At 45.5% G+C, this 25,975-nt stretch overlaps 1 protein-coding gene across 2 annotated transcripts in view; it reads left to right on the top strand.

Annotated features, from left to right (window-relative positions):
• The window catches only part of ME3 (malic enzyme 3), a 223,604-nt gene that overhangs the window by 141,561 nt on the left and 56,068 nt on the right, over positions 1-25,975 (top strand). For both annotated transcript variants that reach the window (XM_023209232.2, XM_023209231.2), the window contains exons 5-7: positions 2,748-2,823; positions 13,518-13,679; positions 24,180-24,283. In XM_023209232.2, coding sequence (XP_023065000.1) covers positions 2,748-2,823; positions 13,518-13,679; positions 24,180-24,283 — 342 coding nt within the window. The remainder of the gene's footprint in view (positions 1-2,747; positions 2,824-13,517; positions 13,680-24,179; positions 24,284-25,975) is intronic.

The raw sequence follows: 25,975 nt of genomic DNA, 5'->3' as shown, positions 1-25,975 counted from the left end.
TTCAGCCCACAAAACTGAACAAAGAAGGGATCAGTTTCAGGGAGACACTATTATCACACTTGCTTCAAAGTTAAATTAGAAACTAAATTCCTCCCATGGTTAGCCTGGCCCCATGCCCAGTAATCAGTGAGGACAGCCAGCCTTCAAGACTAGAAGCAACATGAAGACAGCCGTGCTAGATTTCTCTCACTGTCATAATCTTTGCAAAGGTGATTTCAAAGTAGCACTGGGGTAGGAAGAACATGGCACATAAAGGAATGGAAAAAGACCAATGTGGCTGAAGAATGTGGAGTGAGAAGAGGAGTGGAACAAGATGAAGTAAGGAAGTTGGCAAGAGCCAGACAAGATTCTGTGGGCATGTTGAGGACTTTGGTCTTTATTCTATTTTTAGCACAAGAAGTAAAACAATGAGTCATTGATTTCAAGAACATCACTCTCACTAGCATATAGAAAATAGATAGGAGACAGGCAAGAGTGGATGTTACAAAGTTATTGCAGCACTTCAGGCAACAGATATTGGAAGGCTGGATAAAGGAGGTAGTGTTACTGATGAAAGAAGTGTTTGAACCAGGAGTTATTGAGAAAGTACAAATGAAAAACTTGGCAATGGGTTGTATAAAAGAAGGGAGGAGACCATCAAGGATGATTTCAAGGGGTTGGAATTGTTAAATTAGATATGTAAGGGGAAATATTCACTGAGAAAGGGAGTAGGAAAGAGAATCAGTTTTGTCTTGAGTCTTTGTTTTGTCTTGTATTTGAGTCGTAATATTGGAAGATTAGATGATAAATTTGTTTTGGTACATGCTAAGTTTGAAGTACCTTTGAGGTATGCACAGGGAAATGTCAGGTAGGCAGTTAAATAAAAGGTCTAGTGCAGTGGCTCTAAAATCAGGGATAATTTTTTTCCTCCAGGGGACATTTGCCAATGTCTGGAGATATTCTCGGTTGTCACAATGTAGTGAGAGGTGCTACTGGTATCTGGAAAGTAGAGGCCAAGGATGTTGCCAAATACGCTGCAATGTACAGGACAACCACACCCCTCACAGCAAAGAATTATCCAACCCAAAATGTCAATAGTGCCAAAGGTGAGAAACGCTGATCTATAGATATTTGAGAGTCATTGGCCAAAAGCCTTGGGTATTGATAAGATCACAAATAGAAAGAATAAGAGTAAGAAAAAAAGTGGGATAGTAGAGATTTTTGAGGAACTTTAATGCATAATGGCTGGATGACTTACCCAACATAAGACACTGAGAAGGAGCAGCAGAGAAGTAGGAGGAAAACTCAAAGAAAATGGAGTCACAAAAGACAAAAATTGGGTAGGGGAGTGATGAAAAGTGTTGGATGCTACCAAGAAGACAAAGGAAATGGGGACTGATGAGTGTCCATTGCATTTAGGAATGTGAAGGTCATTGGTAGCCTTTGCAAGAGCAGTTTTGGTAGCATGATGTTGAGAAAAGGCATACTGCAGTGGGTTGAGGAATGAATGGGAGATGGACAAATGGAAGCAGTTAGCGTAGGCAATACTTTTAGGAAGTTTGGCAATGGAAGGGAGGAGAGTGAAAGAACAGTTCTGGCAAGAAATATGGAGGCCAAGAACAGTTTGGGGTTCAGTGGTGTTCTTGTAGTTGTTTTATTTTGTTTTAATTTTTTTATTATGGAAAATTTCTAACATATATAAAGTAAGCAGAATATTATAATGGGCTTCAATGTACCCTAGATTCTATGCACTCTGGATTCTGTTTTATTTCTCAGATGACTAATGTTTGTTCTAGGAGGGAGTTGATTTGGCTGGACTCAAATTCCCAACTCTGTCTCTCCTAATCAGCAATAACTGAAATCTCTGCTTGGTTCTTTCAGATTCCAGCTGTACTTATTTTTTGCCAGTCCCCCTGTGTGTACATAGTTTAGTGGTCAGCCAATAATTTGGGTAGATTTGGGAGTTTATCTTTTCTGTGGCTTGTCCCCTTCCAGAATCCACCCCCTCTTCATTTCCTGGCTTCTCTTCTAGCCCCAGCTCTATTATCTGATACCTCAAGCTATTAAGACTTTGGCCTCTGTTGCCCCAAGTTGCCTGCAGATTGGACTGCCTTCAGGCAAAAAGCTGCAAACTTGCAAATCCCAAAAGGTATAATTCCTGCTTTCAAAGCTTGATTCCCCTCCAGTATCTGTCTGATCTTGGCCAACCCCCATTGCCTTCACGCGCGTGCACGCACGCGTGCGTGTGTGTGTGAGTGTGTGTGTGTGTGATGATGGAGTAGCTCAAGACTGTCACTCACCCCTCTTCCTATCCCCAGCTCCATCCCCCACTGTAAGAACCTCATGCACATGTGTCTGAACATCCCAACTCACGTGTCCAAGTTTCAGTCATGGACTCAGCCCTAGGTATCCAGCCACTGCAGTGTGGTCTGTACTTGGGAGGAGGGACCTGGAGAAGAGGCTGTCCCTCTTCCAGTCCCTGGAATCAGCCTTGGGGCCATTCGGTCAGGGAATTCTGGTATCCTGGGTATTGGTCTAGAGGAAGGAAAGAAGGGCACAGACTCTGGGGAGCACAGGCTCCAGGCGGGCACAGCCCTTGGCCCCATGGACTCCTTGCCCTGCGGAGAGAAGCAGTTGGAAGAAAGCCTGAGGATGACCCTCTAAACTGCTGGGGCTCTGGGCAGGAGACTACCTAGTACTATGGACTTTGCTCAGTTCCTAGTCTGACTGCCTGGTTTCTCTGTGTGTACATGTTTTGTTTCTTTTAGTGGACTGTTCATCACCATTCATGACAAGGGCCATCTTGCAACAATGCTGAACTCTTGGCCAGAAGACAATATTAAGGTATGATCCCGTTTTCATTGCTATTTAATCATTGTTGGGTGAATCCTTTCAGCCTGAACCAGAGTCATTTCCAGCTATAAAATGAGCCATTATGACACTGAAGGCAGCATACTACCACCCATTCCTAAGCCACAGACCTGTTATAGCCAAGTACAAACACACCACAGAGCAGAGGTTTGCATGAAGCAGGCATCCATGTGACATTGCCCTTCATTATTGTGATTATTAGTCTGAAGATATGTTCAGCATGTGTTGAGTCCCTGCTAAATATATGGTGCCAGTTTCCATAGTAGACACAGAGAGAAATCAGGCATAGACCCCCTTCTCAAGTAGCTGACATGTTATGCGGAAAATAAGCCAAAGGCACAAAAGGCTAACAAGGTGGTACTTGTCCAGAGATAAATAAAGTACACGAAAAGAACTGAGGGTGTTCTTCTAGAGGCAGTGATGATTTTTAGCCTGAGGAGATTCTGGGATGACTTCATGGGGGAAGTAACAGTGGAGCTAAGCCTTGAATTTAGGGGTAGGCTGTGGACAGTTAGGTAGTGGAGAGACTAGGCTGTGGAGTGAGGACATTCTGCGCCAAGAGTAAAAGCCTATGATGGACAATATCTTCACACCTGGATATGTGTACCCCTGGGTGTACACAGCAGTGTGGGGGTGGGGATGTGGGACATAAATGTAGAGTGACAAAATAAACCTGCCACTTCTTCCAGGAGCATCCATTTTACTCAAAAATTTAAGAAGAAAACATTTCTATATACCAAACAATATACATTATAGAAAGCAAAAGTTGCCTTAATTTTTTTTTTTTTTTTTTTTTTTTTTTTGGAGACAGAGTATCACTCTGTTATCCAGGCTGGAGTGTAGTCATGAATTATTGCAACCTCAATCTCCTGGGCTCAGGTGATCCTCCCACCTCAGCCTCCCCCATAGTTGGGACTACAGGCGTGGGCCACTATGCCTGGGTAATTTTGTGTGTGTGTGTGTGTGGTTTTTTTTTTGCAGAGATGGGGTTTTACCATGTTGCCTTGGCTGGTCTTGAACTTCTGGGCTCAAATGATCTGTCCATCGAGGCCTCCCAAAGTCCTGGGATTACAGGCATGAGCCACCATGCCTAGTGATGTTAATTTTTATATATAAAACATGCAAATTTGTAGAAATGTATTAGCCTCTGGCTAAATCCCCAGATCTCCTCCTGCTATAGAGATATCTATGGAAGAGTTTGAGGGGTTCTGGTATCTAAGATCATTGTTGCTTCTGAAACAATATGGGTGAGGCAAAAATGCAGAACATCCACTGGCTGGTGGGTGAGGGCATTTTTGGCACCTGAGCTGGGGAGGTGTTGGTGCTGACCAAGTATAGTACAAGGAACTTTCAGGGCCAATGAGTGCTCACATCACCCTGCCTTGCCTGGGAGGCTGTGGTACTCCAACGCATCTACTCTGGAAGAGCTCCCTGGAGATACAGACACAGAGAAGGTATACGGGCCCATACCTGAGGAGCTCGAAGTCTAGTTAGAAAGCCTCATCCAGAAACAATGACAGTACACTGTGTCTCTGCTGCCAATGAGAGAACCATGCACCTCTCTCTCTTTTTCCCTGCCCATTCCCTGAGCCCCTCCACCCTTCTCCACTGGACACCAAATACAGCTTCTTTCTATCTACCTCTCTTTGTGTCCCACCCACTCCTGGCTCTCTCCAGGGAATGACATTATTTAAAAACAGACCAGGTTGGGGACAGAACCTTGGCCCTCAGGAGCCAGGCTGGAGCCACAGCCAAGGCCCTGGGACTTTAGTCCTCGCTCGTTTTTTGCATCTGTGTCTGGGTATCATTTTGCCTTGTGCTTCTCCCTCCTGCTTATCTGCTTCAACTTCAGTTATATGTCCTGCAGGCCCTGCAGGTTTTGGTCCCAGGCCCAGAGAAGCAAGTTTCCAGAGCATGTCTAGCATGAATCTATAATAAAACCTTGAGGACATTAAGGGAAGCCAGCTTACTGGATGGACTAATCTTAGTGGATATGCTGCTGGGGTCCTGTAAAGTTACCTCTTTCACTCACTTTCCTGGACAGTTCAACCATGGGGAAACCTTGGACATAGGAGGCACTCAGTAGATGCCTACAGAGTTGAATGAATTCAGTTGATAGACATACTGAGCATCTTCCATGTCACAGATACTGTGCCGGGAGGTTCTCCACTAATATATTTGGTGCTTTTGTGCAAATTATGAGGAACTAGAAAGAATGATGAAAAGGTACCTTTGTTTAACAAAAAGGCACCCTTTCCTCCAAGCTGACACAGGGACTTGGTGAGGGGATCATGGACTGGATTTCAGGTTTCAATTGTTCCTCTTATCAGGGCACAACTGTATCAAGGGCCTTGCTGTGAGGGATGCAAAATGAGAAAAACATGGACCCTGCCCTCAAATTGCCTCGTATTGTGGTTAAGAAAGCAAGATGTAAATTCAAAATAGAACCTTAGGAGCTAAATAGTTATTGACTTAATAACGTATTTTGAGAACCTTCTAAATACTGAACGCTAATTGCCAAAGAGATGGTGACCACAACTGTTGTGATTTTAGAGGAAAAGAAACAGGGCTTTGGACACCCTGGAAGAGGTAGGACTCCAGCAGTCCCCAAATAAGAGAGATATCCAGAGTCTCTAAGGAGAATGTTAAGTTGCCTGAACAGATCTGGGCCCGTAATACTGAATTCAGTTGCATTCAACCATCTTTTAGAAAACATCTACTCTGGAAGAGCTCCCTGGAGGTTCAGATACAGAGAATGTATACGGGCCCATACTCAAGGAGCTCAAAGTCTAGTTAGAAAGACTGATCCAGAAACAGTGACAGTATACTGCATCTGTGCTGCCAAACAGAGCACCCCAGAGGACAAGGAGCAGACAGGTGACTGACTGCCCACCCACCCTGTGGTTCCGCAGAGTACACAGGTGAGTGCCTGGGACCACCTCCATCCTTTATTCCTGTCTCACTTTGAAGAAACCTGGAGATCAGTCCCAGTGACTGTGTAGAGGAATCAGACCAGACTTTGCAATAAGACAGCCCCAGATTCTGGCCTTGAAGCTTCACTTACCTGCTGCGTGTGCCGATATTCTCTCTGAGCTTTGCTTTCCTATTGTGAGGATTAACTATGATAAAGTCTATACACATCGAAGGGCACTTGAACGGATACTGTCATCACTGGAGGTGATGGAGGCAGCTGTAGCCCATACAGCAGTGCAGGCAGGGCCTGAGGGGGCTCCCTTACCTGGGAATCACAGGCCACAAATGAGCAATCAAACGATTTGACCCCTTGACATATTTCATTTGGCTGTTAGTGGTTTTCTAACATTTTGAATTTGTAGGCAACATTTTTCAATCAGGAGATTTCATGAGAAATATATATCCAAGGACTTGGATTTGTGGCTTCTCTGGAAAAGCCAGGAGCTCTGAATATTGGGCCTGTAGTTTGGCATGTAAGTAGGTCCACTGGAGCTGATTGGACTGCCTGTGGCTTACCCCGGACCCCTCCTTGCCCTACTCACTGGCCTTTATCTGGAGGTTCCTCTCCCCCAACCCCCAGGGTGCCCTTTCAAAGGTTTAGAATTTCCAAGCCACAGTCTTTCTTGTTTTCTGATGTGTGTTTTCCAGTTATTTTAGAAAGTGGAGAGGAAGGTCTCCCTACCTAGGTAGGGAATCTCTGCTCATTATTCTTTCATAGCACTTGGGAACTGATGCAGAACCTCTCCTTCACTACTTCATTCTGTTCCCACAGTCACTGGGAGAAGTTGGACTAAGGACATCTGAAACCCCCAGTGTGGTTCCTGAAGAATGTGTAGGAGTGAGACTGGGCGGGTGTGGTTCACGCCTGTAATCCCAGCACTTTGAGAGGCCGAGGCAGGCGGATCACTTGAGGTCAGGTGTTTGAGACCAGCCTGGCCAACATGGTGAAACCTCATCTCTACTAAAAACACAAAAATGAGCTGGGCATGGTGGCAGGCACCTGTAGTCCCAACTTCTCAGGAGGCTGAGGCAGGAGAATCACCTGAACCCAGAAGGCGGAGGTTGCAGTGAGCCTTGTGCCACTGTACGCCATCCTGGGCAACAAGCAAGACTCTGTCTAAAAAACAAACAAACAAACAAACAAACAAAGGGCCGGGCATGGTGGCTCATGCCTGTAATCCCAGCACTTCAGGAGGCTGAGGTGGGCAGATCACCTGAGGTCAGCAGTTCAAGACCAGCCTGGTCAACATGGTGAAACCCTGTCTCTTCTAAAAATACAAATAGTTGGGCATGGTGGCACGCACCTGTAGTCCCAGCTTCTCGGGAGGCTGAGGCAGGAGAATCACTTGAGCCTGGGAGGCAGAGGTTGCAGTGAGCTGAGATCTGGCCACTGCATTTCAGTCTGGGTGAGAAAGTGAGATCCTGTCTCAAAAAAAAAAAAAAAAAAAGACTGTATAGGATTGTGTCTTTTGTCAGATGAGCAAGCTGAGGTTAAGTGACTTGTCTGAGGTTACCCACAATTAAGTGTTGGTGCCCAGCCCAGAGCTGTGGTCCTAAATCACTTCTCCAGCAGCTGATAAGTGGGGGAGACAGAGTTTTTCAAGGTATATGTATCTTTAGACCTGTTGCTAGCTGCTTGCCTAGAGAAGAGGAGTGGTTTAGAGGAGCTTCTGAATCGAGTCAGAAAGTAAAAAATGACTTTCTGTGGTTTCCCAGAAGGAAAGTGGAGTTGAAAACTGCAGTGTAAGAAAAGTAGGCTGCGAGGGAAATGGGGCCAAAGCCCAGGGCTGGGGAGACCACGAAGTTTTGTGGGACTTGCTTTTCAGGAAGGAGGGGGCGGGCCAGGCCAGGCTGCCTTGAGCTGTCCAGCGTAAATCACAAAGAGGAGTGAGAACTGCTTTTCTGACTCTTTCCCACAGTGGCCACTGCCTGGAGCCTATAGGAAGGTCCAGCTGAGAATAGCCTCCTCCCTAACAGTTTTCCCAAGCTCTAAATCTCTCCCTCACCCCAGTCCCAGGAGCTTCGCGGGAGGAGGTGCTGAGAGCCAAGGGATCCTCCTCTGCTACTGGGTACATCCTCTGTAAACAGTCACTTAGGTTTTTACACTTAGAGCAGATTGCTAGTGCCAAGTGCCTACCTACCATGCATTGGCCCACTTTGTGTTAAAGCCCACTCTGTGCTTATTTTCAGAGGTTAGAATTCCTGAAAAACAGTCTCAGATACATATTAGGGAGTGCTCTTGTGTCGGTCAACACTTGTGGGAAGGAAGGAAATAGGATAGAGTAGAAGGAGAGGTTGGGCTGCAGTAAGATCTCAAGCAAGGTGCCGCAGAGCCCCTGAGGAGGCTCTGGAGCTGGGATGGCCCTTCAAAGGCATCCAGAAGTGAGGCAGCGGAGTGGACCTTTAGATTCCTGTACTGGGCTGCCCTTGGAAGGAGGTGTGGCTTTGGGCAAGGTGGCTCTTTTCAGTAGAGGAAATTCCCCTAAGTGGACCGATATCCAAGGATACAGCTGGGAAAATAACTCTTTCATTCCTGCAGGAGGATCTGGGCAGCACATCATCGTATCCACCTCATGCGGTATGATGCCAAGTGCTCTACATAGATTAACTCATTGGATTTTCATGGCAACCCAGTAAGAGGTAGGGACTATTGTTATCCCCATTTTCTAGACAAGGAAGCTGAGAGGTTAGGTTCTTTGCAAGGGAGGAGTGGAACCAAGATTTGAAACTAAGAAGTGTGCATTATTTTTGTTGTGGAAAGAGAGAGAGGGAGAAGCAGAAGAAGAAAAGGAGGAGGGGGAGGATAAAAGGTAAGATGAGAAGGAAGGATGAAACAAAAGGAAGAGGAAGAAGAGGGTTGTATAAACAGTGCTGTATGTTTATACTATAGCTACAAATCCAAGGAATCTCCAGAGCAAGCAAGGACATTTGATCGTCAGGTCAGTCTTGGGTCAGTCCCATTGGGTTCACCCAAACTAAAGGGTGTGGGCAATAATTCAGAAAAGGCCTTAGGTCTGAGGCAGGTGGGCAAAGGAAGAATATGGCACAGCATTCCACAAACCTCCCCATAGTCATAGAGAGACAGGGGAGTTATGAATTGTAAAACTCTTCCAAACAAGGAAAATGTGATTCTGTTGTTCTAGAAAAGGTTGCTTGGCTTTAAAGCTCAAGAATGCTGCCCAGGTTTGCCCTCAGCCTTTTGACAATTTACAGAACTAGTGGCTCCCAGCATAAGGTCCATTGATGTTACGAAAAACAGGGTGCAGTGTCTTCTCTCTAAACTTGTTAATCCACAGCAGGTCTGAACTCTGTTCAGTGCCGAAGACACTTTGTTCTCCCCGTTGCATCTATCACATTGCCTGCCATGTGTGAGTGCGTATCACATTACAGACACCAAGTTAAGTGCTGATGAATCAAAGATGACACAACCCATTACTGGCCCCAGAAGAGCTTCAAGCAACTGTGAAGCACAAGGAAATGTACAACTGTAATACAAGGAAGAGAATGATAGGTTTTGTAGGTGAGGAAAATGCTGTGGGAATTCAGAGAAGGAAGTGAAAAAATTCAGAAGGGAAGCTTCATGGAAGGAAATGCTTTTTGAACTGTTCCTTGAAACACACAAGGGTGGTAAGATTTGTATCAAGGAGATAAAGAAATCAAGAAGTAAAATAGCATGTATCCAAGAAAGTACAAGCCTTGTGCAAAATTGGAAATATTTCAGCTTGGATGGAGCATGGAAAGAATAAAGAGGAAATTCAAAGGGCAGCTTGGGCCTAGCCCATGGAAGGCTTTAGGTGCCAGTCTAAGATTTTTGGGCTTTGTTTTACAGACATTGGGAACCATTAGAGATCTGGGGGCAAGAAAGTGATATACCTGGGTGTGCTTCGGAAAAAATGAAATGGAATGGGGAAAACCCAGTAGAGAGACCAGTCAGGAGAACTGGAGTCAGGAGAACACTGCAATGGCTCAAGTGAAGATGGATGATCCGATCCGAGGCAGTAGCAATAATATGAAGATAATGGAACAGATGTTTAAAATAGGGAGCAGGCACAATCAGCAGAACTTGGTGACCAATTGGCTGTGGTTGACTAACAGAGAAGAATCAAAGAAGACTGGACATTTTTGAACTTGGAAGATACAGGGTAACAGAGCAGGAGGACAGCAGAGTAAAAATGATCAAAAGGAGTAAAAGGGAAAAGAGGATTCCTTTGGTTAGGGAATTGTGGGATTTGGGAAGAGTACTGGACATTTGAGTGGCAATGTCCAGCAGATAGTTATCTACAGGTGTCATCTACTTAGAGAGGACAGTAGGAGCCATAGCAATGGATGAGGATGCCAGGGTTGAAGCTGTTAAGTTTTGCATGGCCAGACTTTCTTAAATATTGCATTTGCCAAGGTCTCCCCTTGGTTTCTTTTTCATTCATTCATTTAACAGACAATTATTGCATGGTCTTTCTGTGTTAATGTTAAACTGGAGAGATCAGAAATAATTTCAAAGTCTGAGATATAATCTTTGCCCTAAATAATCATCGTCATTACAATCATAAGAGCAGCAACCATTTATTCATCATTCTTACTTTATACAAGGCACCAGGTTAAAATGAGACATATGTTATTTTACTTCATCATTACAACAACCTGAGGAGTTAAGTATTATTATTATTATACCCATTTTATGGAGAATTGAAGCTCAGAATAGTTATCTATTTATCTAAAATTACACATGGCACATCATCAAGGATCCTAGATTCAAAAACTGGTTATCAGACTCCAAAGCACCTGCCATTAACCGCTAAGGCTGTTTGGTGAGATAAAGTGTGCATTTTAAAACAAAGTTAATAACAACCCAGCTGCTTTCACCATCAAAGGATTAAATAACACCTTGTGCAGGTCTTGGCAGGCAGTGGGTCCTTAATACATGCTTGCGAAAGGCAGGCAAGTGGACAGGAAGGGTATGTGGTAGATATGGCAATTCAGGGGAAGGAGAAATTTCAGTAGATTATAATGAGCAGAATTTATGCTGCTGAAGAATGGGGAGAAGGACCCTCCAGGAGAAAGGAATAGACAGGTTGAGATGGAGAGGTGGTAGGCAAATTCATAGTGTGTCTGGGAAGAATGAGAAGGCCAGCACAGCCAGAGAAGGCAATTGTGTACAGATGTGTAGCAGGAAATAAGTTTCAGAAGGTCGGTTGGATTCAGATCATTAAAGAGTTAAGTATTTTGGACTCTATTCTACGGACAGTTCAAAGTCACTAAAGGTCTTTGAGCCTGGGAATGGCATAATGAAAATGGGCTTTTAACACAATGAATCTGACATTGGTTGGCAGGAGAGAATGGAAGGAAAGAAGGTGAGAGGCAAGCAGTCTCGTTGTGAAACTGTTGCAATAACTCAACTATAACCATGGTAGGATTGCGGGTGGACAGTAGATGGAGGTGAGACACTCATTCAGAGGAGCTGGGCATGCAGTAGAGTGCCCTGGGGCATGTCCAGGCTGGGAGAATGCCACTGCAGAGCCCTGTCACCATCCTAGGGTTATAGGGATAACAGCCTGGAGTAGCAGATTTCCTCTGCTTAACTTCATGTCACTCACTGCCCCTTCAGCACAGAGAAGGATTCTGAGAGAATGGGAACCATAATAAGGAAGTTCTAATTAGGAGAGACGATAGAAAAATGCCCAGAGTTTGGACACCCAGGGGCAGCATGAGGGCATAGTCTCCAACAGGGAGAGCTACCAAGAGGAGGTCAGATGCAGGCTGCAGAGAGGGTGGTGCCAAAGCAGGGCAGGACTTTGCCAAGATCACACGCACTTTACCCCAGCCAGTTGGGGTGGTAGAAGGAGCCCTGAACCAGGAACCTTGCCCTGTCACATTCACTAGCAAGATGACCTTGCTAAGTCACCTAATCTTTTAAGATAACTGATGTGGAAACATCCAGCCAGTGCCTGGCATGTGGCTGACACTTAACAAATATATGGAGGAAATAAAGGTTTCTGTTTGCTCACCTGTGAAGCAGAGAAAACAACCTCAGATCCACCTACCTGCCCAAGTTATGGGGAGGGTCACATGAGATGCAGTCTGTGAGCACTCTGCACAGAGGCAGTCGACCAATCTAAGGGAGAATATCATGATTTTCATGAATCTCTTGCACTCTCCAGAGACCCCTTTCCAGAAGCAGAGAAGTGTTTTTAAAACTGTCTACACCTATTTCCACTAAAAGAGAGAGAATAGAAGTGAGAAGAAACCATAAGCCCTTTGGGTACCAGATCATAAACTCTTCCAGGGAAAGAAGGGGTCTTCATCTCTTTACCCCCAGTGCCTAGCAATGTACCTTCATGGATTTAACCAAACCCTATGGTGCCCATAGCCCATCAGGACATGTGTAGCCTAGAGTGGATCCAAAGCCAGGTTCCAATGAAGGGATAAGGGACCTATAAACTTAACTGTTGTAGAGATAGAGAGAGCTGGCGCTGGTGAGCAGGTGAGAGTGGCCTACAAAAAACTTCACTGTTACCCTGAGGGGCTCTCCTTGACCTGACATTCAAGGCCTTTCACAGTCTGACTCCTGCCTGACTTTCCATTCTTTCCCTTCCTGCAACCTACACCTCCTCGTTCCCCAAACACACCCTACCTTCTCCCCACCCCCAGCACCTCTACCCTGGATTTTAACTTTCTTTTGTATCAAATGCCCTTCTCCCGACCCATGCCCCACAATCTCCACCTGTCCAAGGTAGGGCCTGTGTGTCCCTTCACCCATGAAGGGTTACCCTCCCATCTTCTAATCTCTGCCACCCTGTATGCTATTCTGCTGCAGTCCGGCTTCCCTCCCAGAATCACGATTATTAATAAACACATTCCATCACTCCTTTGGCCCATTAATCCTTTAAGGACTGGGTCTGTGCATATTTGTTTTTGTAGATGTGCAAACTGAAGCTCCCCGAGAATTTGTCACAGTGTCTTATGCAAAGTAGGTGCTTCATAAATATGCATTACATGAATAAAAGAATATCCATTATAATAATACAATTATTCCTCTCATCACCATCAGCTTCATTCACATCTATTAATTCACAGTAGGTAAGCCTTGAAGTAGCACGACAGCTAGTACATCAGCAATTCTTTGCCAAATGCAAAAGGTAAATCCCAGTGCAGCTTGAAACTCTTCCTGATTTCATGTGCAATAATGATCCTAGAAGATGTCACAAGGAGTCCTGTTCTTTGCAAATCGGATTTTTCATAATCCAGGAGTAGGTTGGAGAGCATTTAGATTAGCCTCTAAATCCTGGAGCTGTAGCAGCAGCACGAACACTCATTTTTCCTTTTCTCTTTTAATTATGCCCTTCCCTCCCCACCACCCCAAGTCTCAGGCTAAGAGTGTCTGTTTAGTTTCCTTGAGGAAGAGTCAAGTGACTTGATGTGGTTTCCCTCTAGCTGTTTCTGCAGCCCCCACCTGAAGCTCAGAATGCAAGGCAGGCATCTTTCTGTTATCTTCTCAGTAGGGTTTCTCACCAGCCTGCCAGGAAGGACCGGCCACCTGCAGGTGAATAAATGCTCTGCCCTTATCCCAGACAAACTCTTCCACACCGGCAAAGTCGGTGGGCATCCAGTCACCAAGCCTGATGGGCCGGGGCTGCTAAAATGAGCACTCTGTCGCGGGAAGTGCTGTCCCTGATTGATGGTGCCCTACTGTTTTTCAGGCCGTGGTGGTGACTGATGGGGAGCGCATCCTGGGCCTGGGAGACCTGGGCTGCTACGGTATGGGCATCCCTGTGGGCAAGCTGGCCCTGTACACAGCGTGCGGAGGAGTGAACCCACAGCAGTGCCTCCCTGTGCTGCTGGATGTCGGCACCAACAATGAGGTAACACACTGCCCAGGCCAGGAGCTCTGGGGTCAGAAGGTAGCAACTGAGACAGGGTGAGGAGCATGTTTGTGGGTGGTTATATCTACACAGCAAGAGGCTATTTCTTTCTTGGCATCCCCTTGACCAGGGCACTCCTCCTACACAGTTGTGGAGTAGAGGACCTTCTTCCCTGGTTGCCCACCCCTAGCTCCATTCTGTTCCCTCTCCCACTCCTGGGTCCCCTTGATCCTCTACCTCTATGAGGCCCTCTATACCCACAATGACCCCTGCTTGGGCTTCCTTCCTCTTTGATCCCCATTACCCTATGCAATTTCCATTTCCCTTGAGGTGGGAGTGACCCCTGGGCTGTGTTTTTTAACATTCTCAAGGCAGTCTGCCCCAATGGAAGGATTAGAATTCAAAGTACCAGGTGCCAAAATGTCTGACTCAGACAGGTGAGATCCTACAGCTGCACTATTCCTAGCAGTTTGTGGTTTAAGGAGTTCAGGCCCCAGCCAAGGGTTTCCTTGCTCTGGGAACCACCATGGGCATGTCTGTGATTCGCAGTTCTGTCTCTGTGTCAGAAAACATGAAAAAATATCCAAGGATTCCCTCTTAATGATATTTATCTTTGAGATCAGTGCATGTTCATCTTTTCAAAATTGAGGCCGGGCACAGTCACTCACGCCTGTATTCCCAGCACTTTGGGAGGCCGATCGGGGCGGGATCACCTGAGGCCAGGAGTTTGAGACCAGCCTGACCAACATGGTGAAATCCCATCTCTACTAAAAATACAAAAATTAGCTGGGTGTGGTGGCACACACCTGTAATCCCAGCTACTGGGGAGGCTGAAACAGGAGAATCCCAGGAGAACCTGGGAGGCAGAGCTTGCAGTGAGCTGAGATCACACCACTGCACTCCAGCCTGGGTGATAGAGCAAGACTCTGTCATAAATAAATAAATAAAGACAATTCAGAGAAGTGTTAAAAATAAGGTATCAGCCACACAACAAGTGCTAATCATTGTTTACATATTGGTATATTTTCTCCCAGCTTTTTTTTTCCATGAACTTATAAAACAAAAGTTATGTTCTTATTATATATACAGTATTTTATATTTCTTTTTCAAATTTAATTATCTGTCATGAGTTTTCTTTCAGGTCATTAACCATTCTTCCATAGTGTCAGTTTAATAGCTACCTGGTATATCATAATTTGTATAAGAAAACCCCCACAGTTGGGCACTTCAGTTGTTTCTAGTCTTTTTAAAATATAAATTGTGCTCTGAAGCCCATTTTTGCAGATGAGTCTTTGTTACTATCTCTGAGTATTTCCTTAAGATAAATTTCTAGAAATGTACGTATTGAAGCAAAAGGAATGGTCATTTTTTAAATTCTTGATTCACATTGTCAAAAAGTTATTCTTATTTGCATTCTGCAGTGATCTCTCTTAAGAAAATTTGCCAAGACTCTTTACATGGCCTTCCTCTTGCCTAAACACAGTGCATCCCCATTTATTTTCTTTTCTTTTTTTTTTTTTTTCTTTTTTGAGATGGACTCTCCCTCTGTTGCCCAGGCTAGAATGCAGTGCTGTGATCTTGGCTCGCTGTAACCTCTGCTTTCCTGGTTCAAGCAATTCTCCTGTCTCAGTAGCAGGGATTACAGGCATGCGCCACCACGCTCAGCTAATTTTTGTATTTTTAGTAGAAATGGGGTTTCACCATGTTGGTCAGGCTGGTCTCAAACTCCTGACCTCAAGTGATCTGCCGGCCTCGGCCTCCAAAAATGCTGGGATTGCAGATGTGAGCCACCATGCCCAGCCCAGGCATCCCCATTTCAAACAAAAGCAAGCACTTTAGATCCTAGTAAGGAATGATGCTTATTCAGGCTTCATCTGCAGATACGATCAAATGATGGAATGGTGGGCAGACCTTGTTTAATAGCTGGGAAATCCTGGGGGTGGGAATGAGATGAGGGAGGGCAAGAAAGTGGGAAAACTATTGGTTTGGGACCTTGGTTCCAGTACCATGACGAGCCAGATAAGTCACTGCACCTCCTTAGACTTAATTCCCTTTCAGTTTATTGAGAGACTAGACCAGAAAGTTACTAAGCATCCTTCAACCTCTAAAACTGCCTGGTCTCCATGTGTCTCCTCACCAGCTCAGGAGACAGGAAGTTGGATCAGGATACATGCTTTACAGCTGCTCATCAAAACCAGTCTTCAAGTTTTGCTCTGCACAGTAATGCCCTACCCCCAGCCAGGTATATGAGTTTTGCTGAAATTGTCTTTTGGCCTCACAGAATGCTTCTTTGCAGACATGGATGAGCGCAGCAAACTTTGTTTTATTCTTCCTCTCCAATACCTCCTGCTGTGTTCCAACTGGATTTAATTGAGACCTTCATTCCTTCTACAAGCTGGCTTTAGGCAAGAATTAGAACAGATTGAGTTTGATTCTGAGGCCACTGCATCCACTGGAAGGGTGCTGGCTGTGCTGGTGCATTGGGATCCTTTGTCATTGAAGGTCCAACACTCAGCAATGATATGCTGAAGTTTAGAGCTGGCTCTAACTTGTAACAAACCCACCAGAAAAAATGACTGGAAGGTAGCAGTAATTGTGGATCAGGCCCTTTTTATGGACCACTCAGTTTAAGCCTTGCAATAACCCTGTGAGTGGAGCATCTGTCATTACCCTGTTTTTTACAGCATAGGAAACTGAGGCCCAGAGAGTTTTTTTGCCCAAGAAGATCTGCTAGAAGAGGCAGGGCTAGGAGCCAAATCCAAGTTTGTGCTCCTCTCCCCATGTTAAATCTATGCCTAGTTTCTGTTGCTTTGTAAGTAAAGATTTTTTCTTGATTTTTAGAATTTTTATTGCTAAAATAAATTTAGAACATTATTCAAAATTTTAAAGAAAAAGGAAATGGTATTTCTCCCACAATGCTGCATTTGTGTTTCTTCCCAATATTTTTCTATGCCTATACATAAGGGTAGTTATTACCTAGGTGTAATCACAATGTAATTTTGTTCTAATTTCTTCAATTAAGATTCTTTTGTGAACACTTTGCCTTAGTTAATAAAAGTTTATTGAGTGTTTAGTGGGTGTCAGGCACCCTGCTGAGCCTGAAGGAGATAAACGTGGGTCAGCCTGAGTAGAATATTCTAGTTGTCAGTGTTTCAACACTGTCACCTAATTGGTCACTTCAATGAGTCGTGTGTCACATCTACTCAAAGCGTCTACTTCTTCTGGTGCTTTAGGCCTCTAGAATCACCTCTTCCTCCTGGATGTAGAGGGGAGAGAACCTCCCCTGGGTCTGCATCTTATGTCAGGGAGGGACCAGAGTACCCCCATCTGAGAGGAGGGAACATGCCCTGATCTGCCCTCCGTATGTGCCCCGGGAGTGAGAGGAAGCCGTTCTTCCCCAGTATATTATTCTCCTCATTTTCAGATAAGGAAACTGAGGCTGAAACATGTCAACTACTTCCCACAGCTCTAAGTGTCAGAGCTGGGATTGGAACCCAGTTCTCTGGCTCCACAGCTCTCTGGCTCCACAGCTGCCTTGCCCAACATGGTGCACTGTTCCAAGGGGTCTGGTGTTTGCATTATAGACTGGGAAATGGGGGCCAAGAATGGGTGTTTCACACAGGCAGGATCCCATGGACATTCAGAATCAAGTCAGAGGATAGCAATACTGTTTACACCATCCCCTCCAGGGAATGGTGCGCCTTCTCCAGACCCATTTGAGGAAACTCAGGACACAAAATGTTCAAAGTTATAAAGTGACCAACATTAGCAAGATGGTGATTTTTCTCTTTTCAAATGGATTTACTATGTGATCTCCCAACTACAGTTCCTTTTTCCTTTTTTTTTTTTTTTTCAATGAATCCGTTTGCAAGACATTCCTCCCAGAAGTCCCAGGGCACACCTTTTGCTCAGAGCAAGCCTGAGATGTAACAGAGGGAAGCTTGGCCTTTTACCATTTTAATCTCACATGTCCACGCAGGGAGGATGCTGTCATGGGGGATTTTAGTGTCAGAATAACTTGACCATCTGTGTGTATGTCTCCATAAAAACTCCTGAGGCAACAGGAGCTTTAATCACAGTCAAAGACAACACCCCTCCAGGTTTCCTGTTGAAGGAAAACATCTGCTGTCCACAGCCCTGAAACTCTGCGTCACTTTTACCTGCCGACAACAAGGAGATTTGGAAAAATAAATATGTAGGGCCGTGATCCCATGAAGAAAGGACATCCCATGATTAAGTTCCAAGCGGGCAGGGGAAGGGAGTGCCTGCTCAACCTTCCATCGTGGCTGCATGTGAATTGGATTTATTTTGTTTCATCCATATGCAGCCAGTCACAGACTATTCAGGTTAGAAGGTACCTGAGTACCATCTTGTTCAACCCCCTTGTTTTACAGGGGAAAAGAGACTCAGAGCAGAAAGGGCTTCCCCAAGGTTTGACTCCAAACCCAGCGCTCATCCCACCCTGTGCTAAGGCAGGGTGGGGGAATCCTGGGGGATGGGGCTTGGCTTTAAAATGACCCTGCTGAGCCTTGGAGGTCTTCTCCTGGCAGAAGTCTTGAGCCTCTATGAATTCACCTCAGAAGGAGATGCTGTGTGATCTTCTGGAACTGAAGAATGGGAGGAGGGAGGGGAGTCGTGTCTGCTTAGGGAAACAAGCATCAGCAGAGCCTGGTAAATAGTGCTTTGGGTGTTATTGAATTGCCAAGGAAGCATGGAGTTGACAACCAGGCTGGGTGTTGCAGACTTTCTTCTACCTTGCAAGATTATCAGGCTGGGTGTTGCAGGGTTTCTTCTACCTTGCAAGATTATCATTATTTAGCCTTCACCATGTGGTGCCATCATAGAGCTCACTCTCTACACAAGTGTAACCTATGAGGATGCCCTTGCTAGGATCTTTGTAGCTTACCCCAGGCTTAGCTGAGCTTCCCAAGGAATGAGTGGTAGGTGGGACTGCCACTGTAAGGAGAAAGCATGCTGTGCCCACAGCATGAATCCAATCCTGTGACCTCCCAGACCCCCAGGTTCCCTGAGTAATATCACAGCATGCCTGTTGCTATGCAAGATAAATATTTTTTCAACCAGGAGGTTTATCTGTCTTCCAGCTGAAATGCAATGCTCACTGATATGGGCAGTGAAGAGGAGGAAACCGTTTCGTTTTCCGTGACATTTTGTCTCCAAGACAAACCTTACAGGAGGCAGAGCTAGGCAAATAGCCACAGAGAACACATTCAACCCTCTAACTCCCACAGCAGAGGAGAAAGTTCTGCTTCACCCACTTTGAATAAAGGCCTTCACCTAAAATTATAATCATTGACTTACTTGATTCCAAAGGGGACTCAGTAACTAACAGAGGGGAAAGATTTCATCACTCAATATTTAGGTGCCAGGCACCCTACTGAACACTAAAGTTTGGAAGTGAATAAACCTGGTTCCCACCCTGGGAAGAGTCCTGGTCTAGAAACTATGATTTCTGCCGTGTTGTTTCCACCAACGTGTTTTGTGACTTTGGGCGGCTCATTTATTCTTTCCAACCTTCAAAAACTCATTTGGAGGAAGCTGAACCAAGTGATTTCTAAGACCTTCCTAGTTTTTAATTCAGCATCTCCTTAGCCCAGTCCCAGGACTCTGGCAATCATATCACTAAATGCTTCTCAAGGGCTTATGTGTTCCATCACTGTACAATTAGCTGGGGAGATGCAGATGAATGAGGAGCTCAAAGAGCTTCCATTGTGTGATAGAAATTATTATCCCTATTTAACAGAGAGCAGAGAAAAGTTAAATACCTTCCCCAAAGCCACAGAGCTAGTCAAGTGACAAAGCCTCAATTCAAACCCAGGTCTATCTGATTTGAAAGCCTAGAGCCCCTTTGGGCCCTACCGAGGATGCTCACAGGGGAGCATCCTGACCACAGCCACCAGGTCCAGCAGTGTCCTTTCCCCCATGGCATGTTGCCTCCAAACTTGAAGATTCCTCTGCCTCTATTGATAGGGTTACTAGATTTAGCAAATAAAAATGCCAGACACCAGTGACATTTAAATTTCAGATAAGCAAGTCAACGTTTTTTAGCGTAAGTGTGCTCCACATAATACATAGGTCACGCTTAATTCTAAACATTTCTTTTTAATTATTGCCTGTCTGAAATTCAAATTTAACTGGGCGTCCTATATTTTATCTGGCAATACTATCTGCTGAAATATTCTCTTTTCTTCTAAATCATATGAAGAAGTCAAGATAGAGGAGGGCTACAAGGAGAGGGTCCAGGCAGGTTACTACTCCTACCCCTTACTGGCAGGCATTCTTATATCTGAATCAGTTGGCGGATACAGAGCAGAATGTGGGCTGCTTGTTCCATGTTGTGCCAAGTCAGCTGTGGGAGCTCTGCCCACTACTCTTTTAGAGAAGCCATTTCCACTCCTGGTAAAAAAGAACCAGTTGACTAGAGATGTGGACACAGCCTTCCTCTGAACTCATTCCAGCTCTCCCCGTTCCCCAGCCTGGTCTGCAGGTCAAGAGCCTGGACCTTCCCAGCCACTACTGACCTCTTCCAGGAGGACCAGGCAGAGGGTAAGGAGCTGCCCCTTGGCTCCCTGGTTCCCTGGCTCCCACAATATCAAGTGATGGGACAAAGAGGATGCTTCATCATGAGACCCAGACAAAGCTCAATCTCAGCATAGCTACTTTCTGGCTCTGTGAGCTTGGGCAGTTTATTTAAACCCTTGAACTCCAACTTCCTCTAAAATGGGATGAGAAGAGGTCAGACTATTAGAAGGAACAAATGAGTGCATTACTTGAGAGCTCTATATAAACATAAGCTATTTTTTAACGTCATATCCATAAGGGAACTTTTTTCATGTTTTGTGGTTAAAGTATCTGAGACATAGAACATTTTATTATGGAAGCAAAATATAAGGACTTTTAAAAAGCTTTTTATAGTTGCCCTTGTATCTTAGCAGTATCTCATATGGTTGACCTTTGATCTTTACTGCAGTATACTGAGAAATTTTTTGAAAATGTAAAAATCCCTTAGCACCACTGGGGAACTTAACTTACCCTAGAAACTGCATATGCAGGATTGAGAAATTCACTCTATGCTGCCTGACGCACTAAGATTCAAATCTGTGAGTTGGCAACATTCCAAATTATAACTCACCATGGACCCTTTTAATCTTTGTAAGAACTGGCAAAGTGAATGTTTTCTGCCAGTGCCAAGAGGAATACTATTTTCAGTCATTTTTTAATGTATGTCCTTCCAAGCTCTGTATTTGTGTGTTTCAGAGAGTTATAATTATGATATCTGTATAATTTTGTATCCTGCTTTTTCCACTTTAAATAATCTCTTACAAATTTGTCCAGGTGATTGCAAAGTCTTAAAACCACCAATTTTAATCACTGCCTAGCTATACATCATGTTACTCTACTATCATTTATCATTTCTTCTTTCTGGATGTTTGATGCTTCTAAGTGGCTTTTGATGGTCACTTTGAAGGTAGCATGTGGAAGGGTGGGCACCATGTATGCACCACTTTCACCCTTTAGGTCCTCCCCCACTGACACACACATGCACATACCCCTACCAGTGAAGAATCCTAAACAGTTTCAAGGGTGTCCAATCCAGGGGATTAGGAGAGTGAGAGAGGAGGCCAGGACCCACCATCTTTCTAAATGTAAACCTGTGGTATCTTTGACAAAGTGCTAAATCCACCTCAGATCTTATGTGTACCCAAGATTTGGGGTGAAGGGTTAACAGATATTTCCTGTTCTTTTCTGCCCCTTAAACTACACCCTCCCCCACACCTACTACAGTGATATCAAAGCAGTGTGGACCCAGAACAGTGTCCTTAAAAAGAAAAATTGATTCTTGTTGATATGCAGAAGAGCCACCCATGCAGCACGACTGAGTGCTTAAGACCATAGACTCTGGACCCAACAGCCCAGCTTTGAATCCTGACTCCTGCACTTACAAGTCCAAGGTCTTAAGCAGGCTGCGTCACCTCTCTGAGTCTTGTTGCCTCTTTAAAAATGGGGGAAATAGATGTGTGAGAGAGGTACTGGGTAGACACCTGTGAAGAATAAAGGGGGAGGGAGTGGGAGGAGTTGGGGTTGAGTGGGGCCTTCAGACTGTAGTACAGGTCAGACACCTGTGAAGGGAGAGCAGGAGGGAGTGAGGACTGAGTATGAGAGCCCAGGGAGAGCCTCCCCAGCTCCGTCAGGCTGGTGGGAAGTTCCTGCCCCAGCAGAGTCTCAGTTGGGCAGGAATGGTTTCCCCCAGTCCCCCTCCATGCTCAATCATTAAGCAATCTAGAGAGAGTGTGCAAACTGAAGGCTGTCCACCAATTGCCCTCTGTCAGCAGGTTCCCTTAAGATAGTTCCGAGCCACACACCTCCATGGCTGATATGTCCTCACTGGGTTAAGTAAAGCACTTAGGGCAGTACGTGACACATTGGAGGCACTGTGAAAGCTAAAATTGCTACCACTGTTTTATAGCATATATTATAATTCACCAAGCTCTTTCATATGTATTTTTCCACTTGATCATCACAATCATCCCCATGCAGCCCATATTTTATCCCCACTTGATAGATGAGAATAAGGCGTCAGAAGGCCCCATGACTTGCCCAAAGTCACACAGATCACAGTGATGGAGGTGGGACTTGACTGTAAGCCCCCGAGGGCTGAGGGTCAGAGTGTAGGCCCACTGGTCCTTATCTTTGTATCTTTGTGTGTAGCAGCAGTTCAGATGGAGATGAAGATAACACAAAACCTTGTCCTCTAGGAATTTATATTTTTGGTGAGTTAGACAAAAAAGTAGATTATTCCAGGAAACTCTAACACATGGAATTACCTCCCATTTCCCAAATACACCAGGTATTTCTTCCTCTTGCCTCCAGCCCTCAACCTTTCTTTGTGCTGACTTCTCAGCCTTGAGGCCTACCTGCTGAAATCTGCCTATCTCTTCCTACCTGACCATTTTCTCCATGACACAATCCCAGTCTGTCCCCCAAAGGGAATTTCTTCACTCATCACTGTCCCTCCATGTGTCACACTTTGTTCCAAAGCAGTGCCACTCTGCCCTGCAGTAGAATGTGTTTGTTTACTCAGCAGCCACCTGTCAGCACCTACAAGGCAACAACCATTTCTTGCTCCTCTACAAATCCCCCACTGGGTCCAGTGTCAGCAATAGTAGATGAGAAATAAATGTGTCATGCATGAATGAGTCCACTGACTCTGTGTAGCGGTGAGAGGAATGGAAGATGTGGCAAGTCGGCCAGCAGGAGTGGTCATTCACACCAACGCAGACACAGATAACCCAAGAGCATATGACTGCTGTGATGGAAAGAGCTGCAGAAGGTCAGGTGGAGGGGCCCTGAACACAGGCTAGGTGTTAAGGTGAGCATCTCTCTTGAATTGAAATTCCTGGTTGTTTCATTCTATGCTTGTATCCCCAGGGCCCAGTACAATGTGAGGCACAGGGTAGGTATTCAGTAAGATTTCAAGGAGGGAGAGAGAGAAGTAAAGAAGAGAAGAAGGGAGAGGAAAAGAGAGGAATGGAAAGAAAAGGAGGGTGGGTTGGTTTTCGAACGTGAGTCCAGACCAGGGACTCTGGATGCGACCCAATACTTCCATGCAGATGCTGCCTGAAGTCAGCTGCAGTGGTTTTCAACCAGTGACAGTTTTGTCCCTAAGAAGACCTTTGGCAATGTCTCAAAACATTCATTTTTTCTTTTTTGTTTTTGTTTGTTTGTTTGTTTGTTTGTTTGAGACAGGGTCTCAATCTGTTGCCCAGGTTAGAGTGCAGTGGCACGATCATGGCTCACTGCAGCCTTGACCTCCCAAGGTCAAGTGACCCTCCCACCTCAGCCTCCTGAGCGGCTGGGACCAAAGGCACACACCACCATGCCCAGCTAACTTTCTAAAATTTTTTTGTAGAGATGGGGTCTCGCTGTGTTGGCCAGGACAGCCTCAAACTCCTGGGCTCAAGCAATCCTTCCACCTTGGCCTCCCAAGTGCTGAGATTACAGGTGTGAGCCACCACATCGGGCTTGAAGTCATTTTTGATGGCCACAACTGCGAGTGTTACTGGCATCTAGTGGCTAGAGGCCAGAGATGCTGATAAAGATCCTACAGTGTGCACATCAGGCCTCATGTTAAAGAATTATCCCAGCCAAAATGTCAGTAATGCCACTGTTGAGAAATCCTGAAATAACCCTAAAGCCTGCAGACAGAGGTTGAAAGACTGTGTCTGAGAAAGGCTTGCCTGGTTCAAAGCATCCATGGTTTCCAAATGAGGATCATCTGAGGGTCCAACCTCAATCACTGGCTTAGCCTCCAGACCCTTTCAGAAATGACACCTGGGCGGGGGAGATCCAGTCAGCTTCCTACCACTCCCTCTCCTCCCACCTTCTGGTTCTTCCCAATAATCCTGGATACTTGTTGGAAAACAAAAACAAAAAACAGGAACACTGGGAATAGGCTTAGTCAATGGGTGCTGTCTGTTCCAGGAGCTGCTCAGAGACCCTCTGTACATCGGCCTGAAACACCAGCGTGTGCGCGGGAAGGCGTACGATGACTTGCTGGACGAGTTCATGCAGGCTGTGACAGACAAGTAAGTGGACCAGTCTGTCCCTTTTGAAAGAGGACTTTTAAGAGATGCCATGACTAAAGCCAACACTGGTTTTGGCCAATACACAAAGCAAAGGCAGTAGATGCATGCTTTCCCAGGTATCCTGAAAATTCCAACCTGACCGCTTGGAGTGATAAGACTGGATGCCAAATGGGCTCATTCTCTGAGAGAATCTCTGGGAGCAGAGAGGGGAGGGAATGAGAGAGTTGAGGGCTGAAGGTTGTGATCTGGAGGTAGTTAAGTATCGTTTTCCCAGGAGAAAAACCCCCTTAGCCTGAGCTGTTTAGGGTTCTCAGCACAAGTAGGGATGTTGCAAGTGATAGAGGAAAGATGTGTGCCCTTCTGATGAAATGGTTTTGGAAGACAGCTTGTCACATTTGGTTATTTTCCACCTCTATGTGAGAACAAGGAAGTGTTAATGAGGCACTGTGGCAGACCACATGGGCTCTGGGCCTGCAAGATTTATGAGGTGTCATGTCTTCACTGGGGAAGCTTCACAATGCTGGCAGCTTCCACCCTGCTTGCCTGCCCCATCTGTCTGCCATCATGGCCACCCGCTCACACTGCTGTGGCTGACGTGCCGCTGGAATGGAGGCCTGATGACAGCCCTCACGCGCCCATGTTTATTCTGAGAGAAAAGCTGATCAGGCCAGAGTTTCAGCAGCTCAGTGGGCCTCTGAAGACAAAGCAGGTTCCCTTCTCACCTGCAAAGCTCCAGCCTTCTTGCTGCCCCAAGATTGCACAGGTTTGGCAGAGATGACCTGCCCATCCTTGACGAAGTGCTCCCTTGCCCGAGCTCAGCCTCTCCAACCACAGCAGCGGGCTGGAGCCCACAAACTGCACGAAGTCTCATCTGGGTGGGCTTTAGGGGTGGGCAAACTATAATTTGACCTTTGACCCCTCCACTTTTCAGATATGTGACCTTGGGCAGGTTACTAAACTTTTCTGAGTCTCCTTATCTAGTTTCCTTATCTGGAGATAAGAAAAGAGTTTTGTTGGTGTTGTGTTTTGTTTTTTAAGATGAGAGCAAAATAATATTGTGGTTATATAAGGTGGAAATGATCCCGTCGAAAGAGGAAATGAATGATGGACTGTAGGATGGGGGGCAAAAGTCCTTAAGTAAGCAAGCAGGAAAAAGGATCCAATGCACACCTGAAGAGCTTAGTCTTAGAGCACAGAAAATCATCCACAGGGAGAAAGGGAAGGCAGAGTACTGGGCACTGATGGGGCAGGTGGGTATATGTGTGGTGGGAGTGAGGGGGGAGTCCCATCTGCTTGAAGACAAGGTCATCAGCATAGAGTGAGGATGGGGAGGTTTAAGGATAGAGGAAGTGGGACCTAGTTATCTATGAGACTGGGAGAATGTCCAGACTGGGAAGCTGGATCATGATCACCAGGCAACTCTCTGGGCCCCCTTGGGGTTACTGTTTATGAATTTAACTTAAGCTAGTTAACCTTTTCTGTGTTTTCTGAAGCCAAGTTCAACCGTCTGGGTCCAAGGGCAGGAAGACAAAGAGAGCAGGGTGTAATCAGGGTTGGGGATTTTGCCAGGCAAGAGAAAATGGGAAAGAGCAAGGAGTTAAGAGGGAATGGTTATACTTGTGTCATGAGCTCTAGGCTGGGTAAAAGGGGGAGAGAATGGGAGGATGTGGTAGAGGGGAGGGACAAGGGTCA

The sequence above is a fragment of the Piliocolobus tephrosceles genome, chromosome 13 (genome assembly GCF_002776525.5).
Source record: "Piliocolobus tephrosceles isolate RC106 chromosome 13, ASM277652v3, whole genome shotgun sequence".
Taxonomy (NCBI): domain Eukaryota; kingdom Metazoa; phylum Chordata; class Mammalia; order Primates; family Cercopithecidae; genus Piliocolobus; species Piliocolobus tephrosceles.
This window is presented reverse-complemented; position numbering and strand designations above follow the sequence as displayed.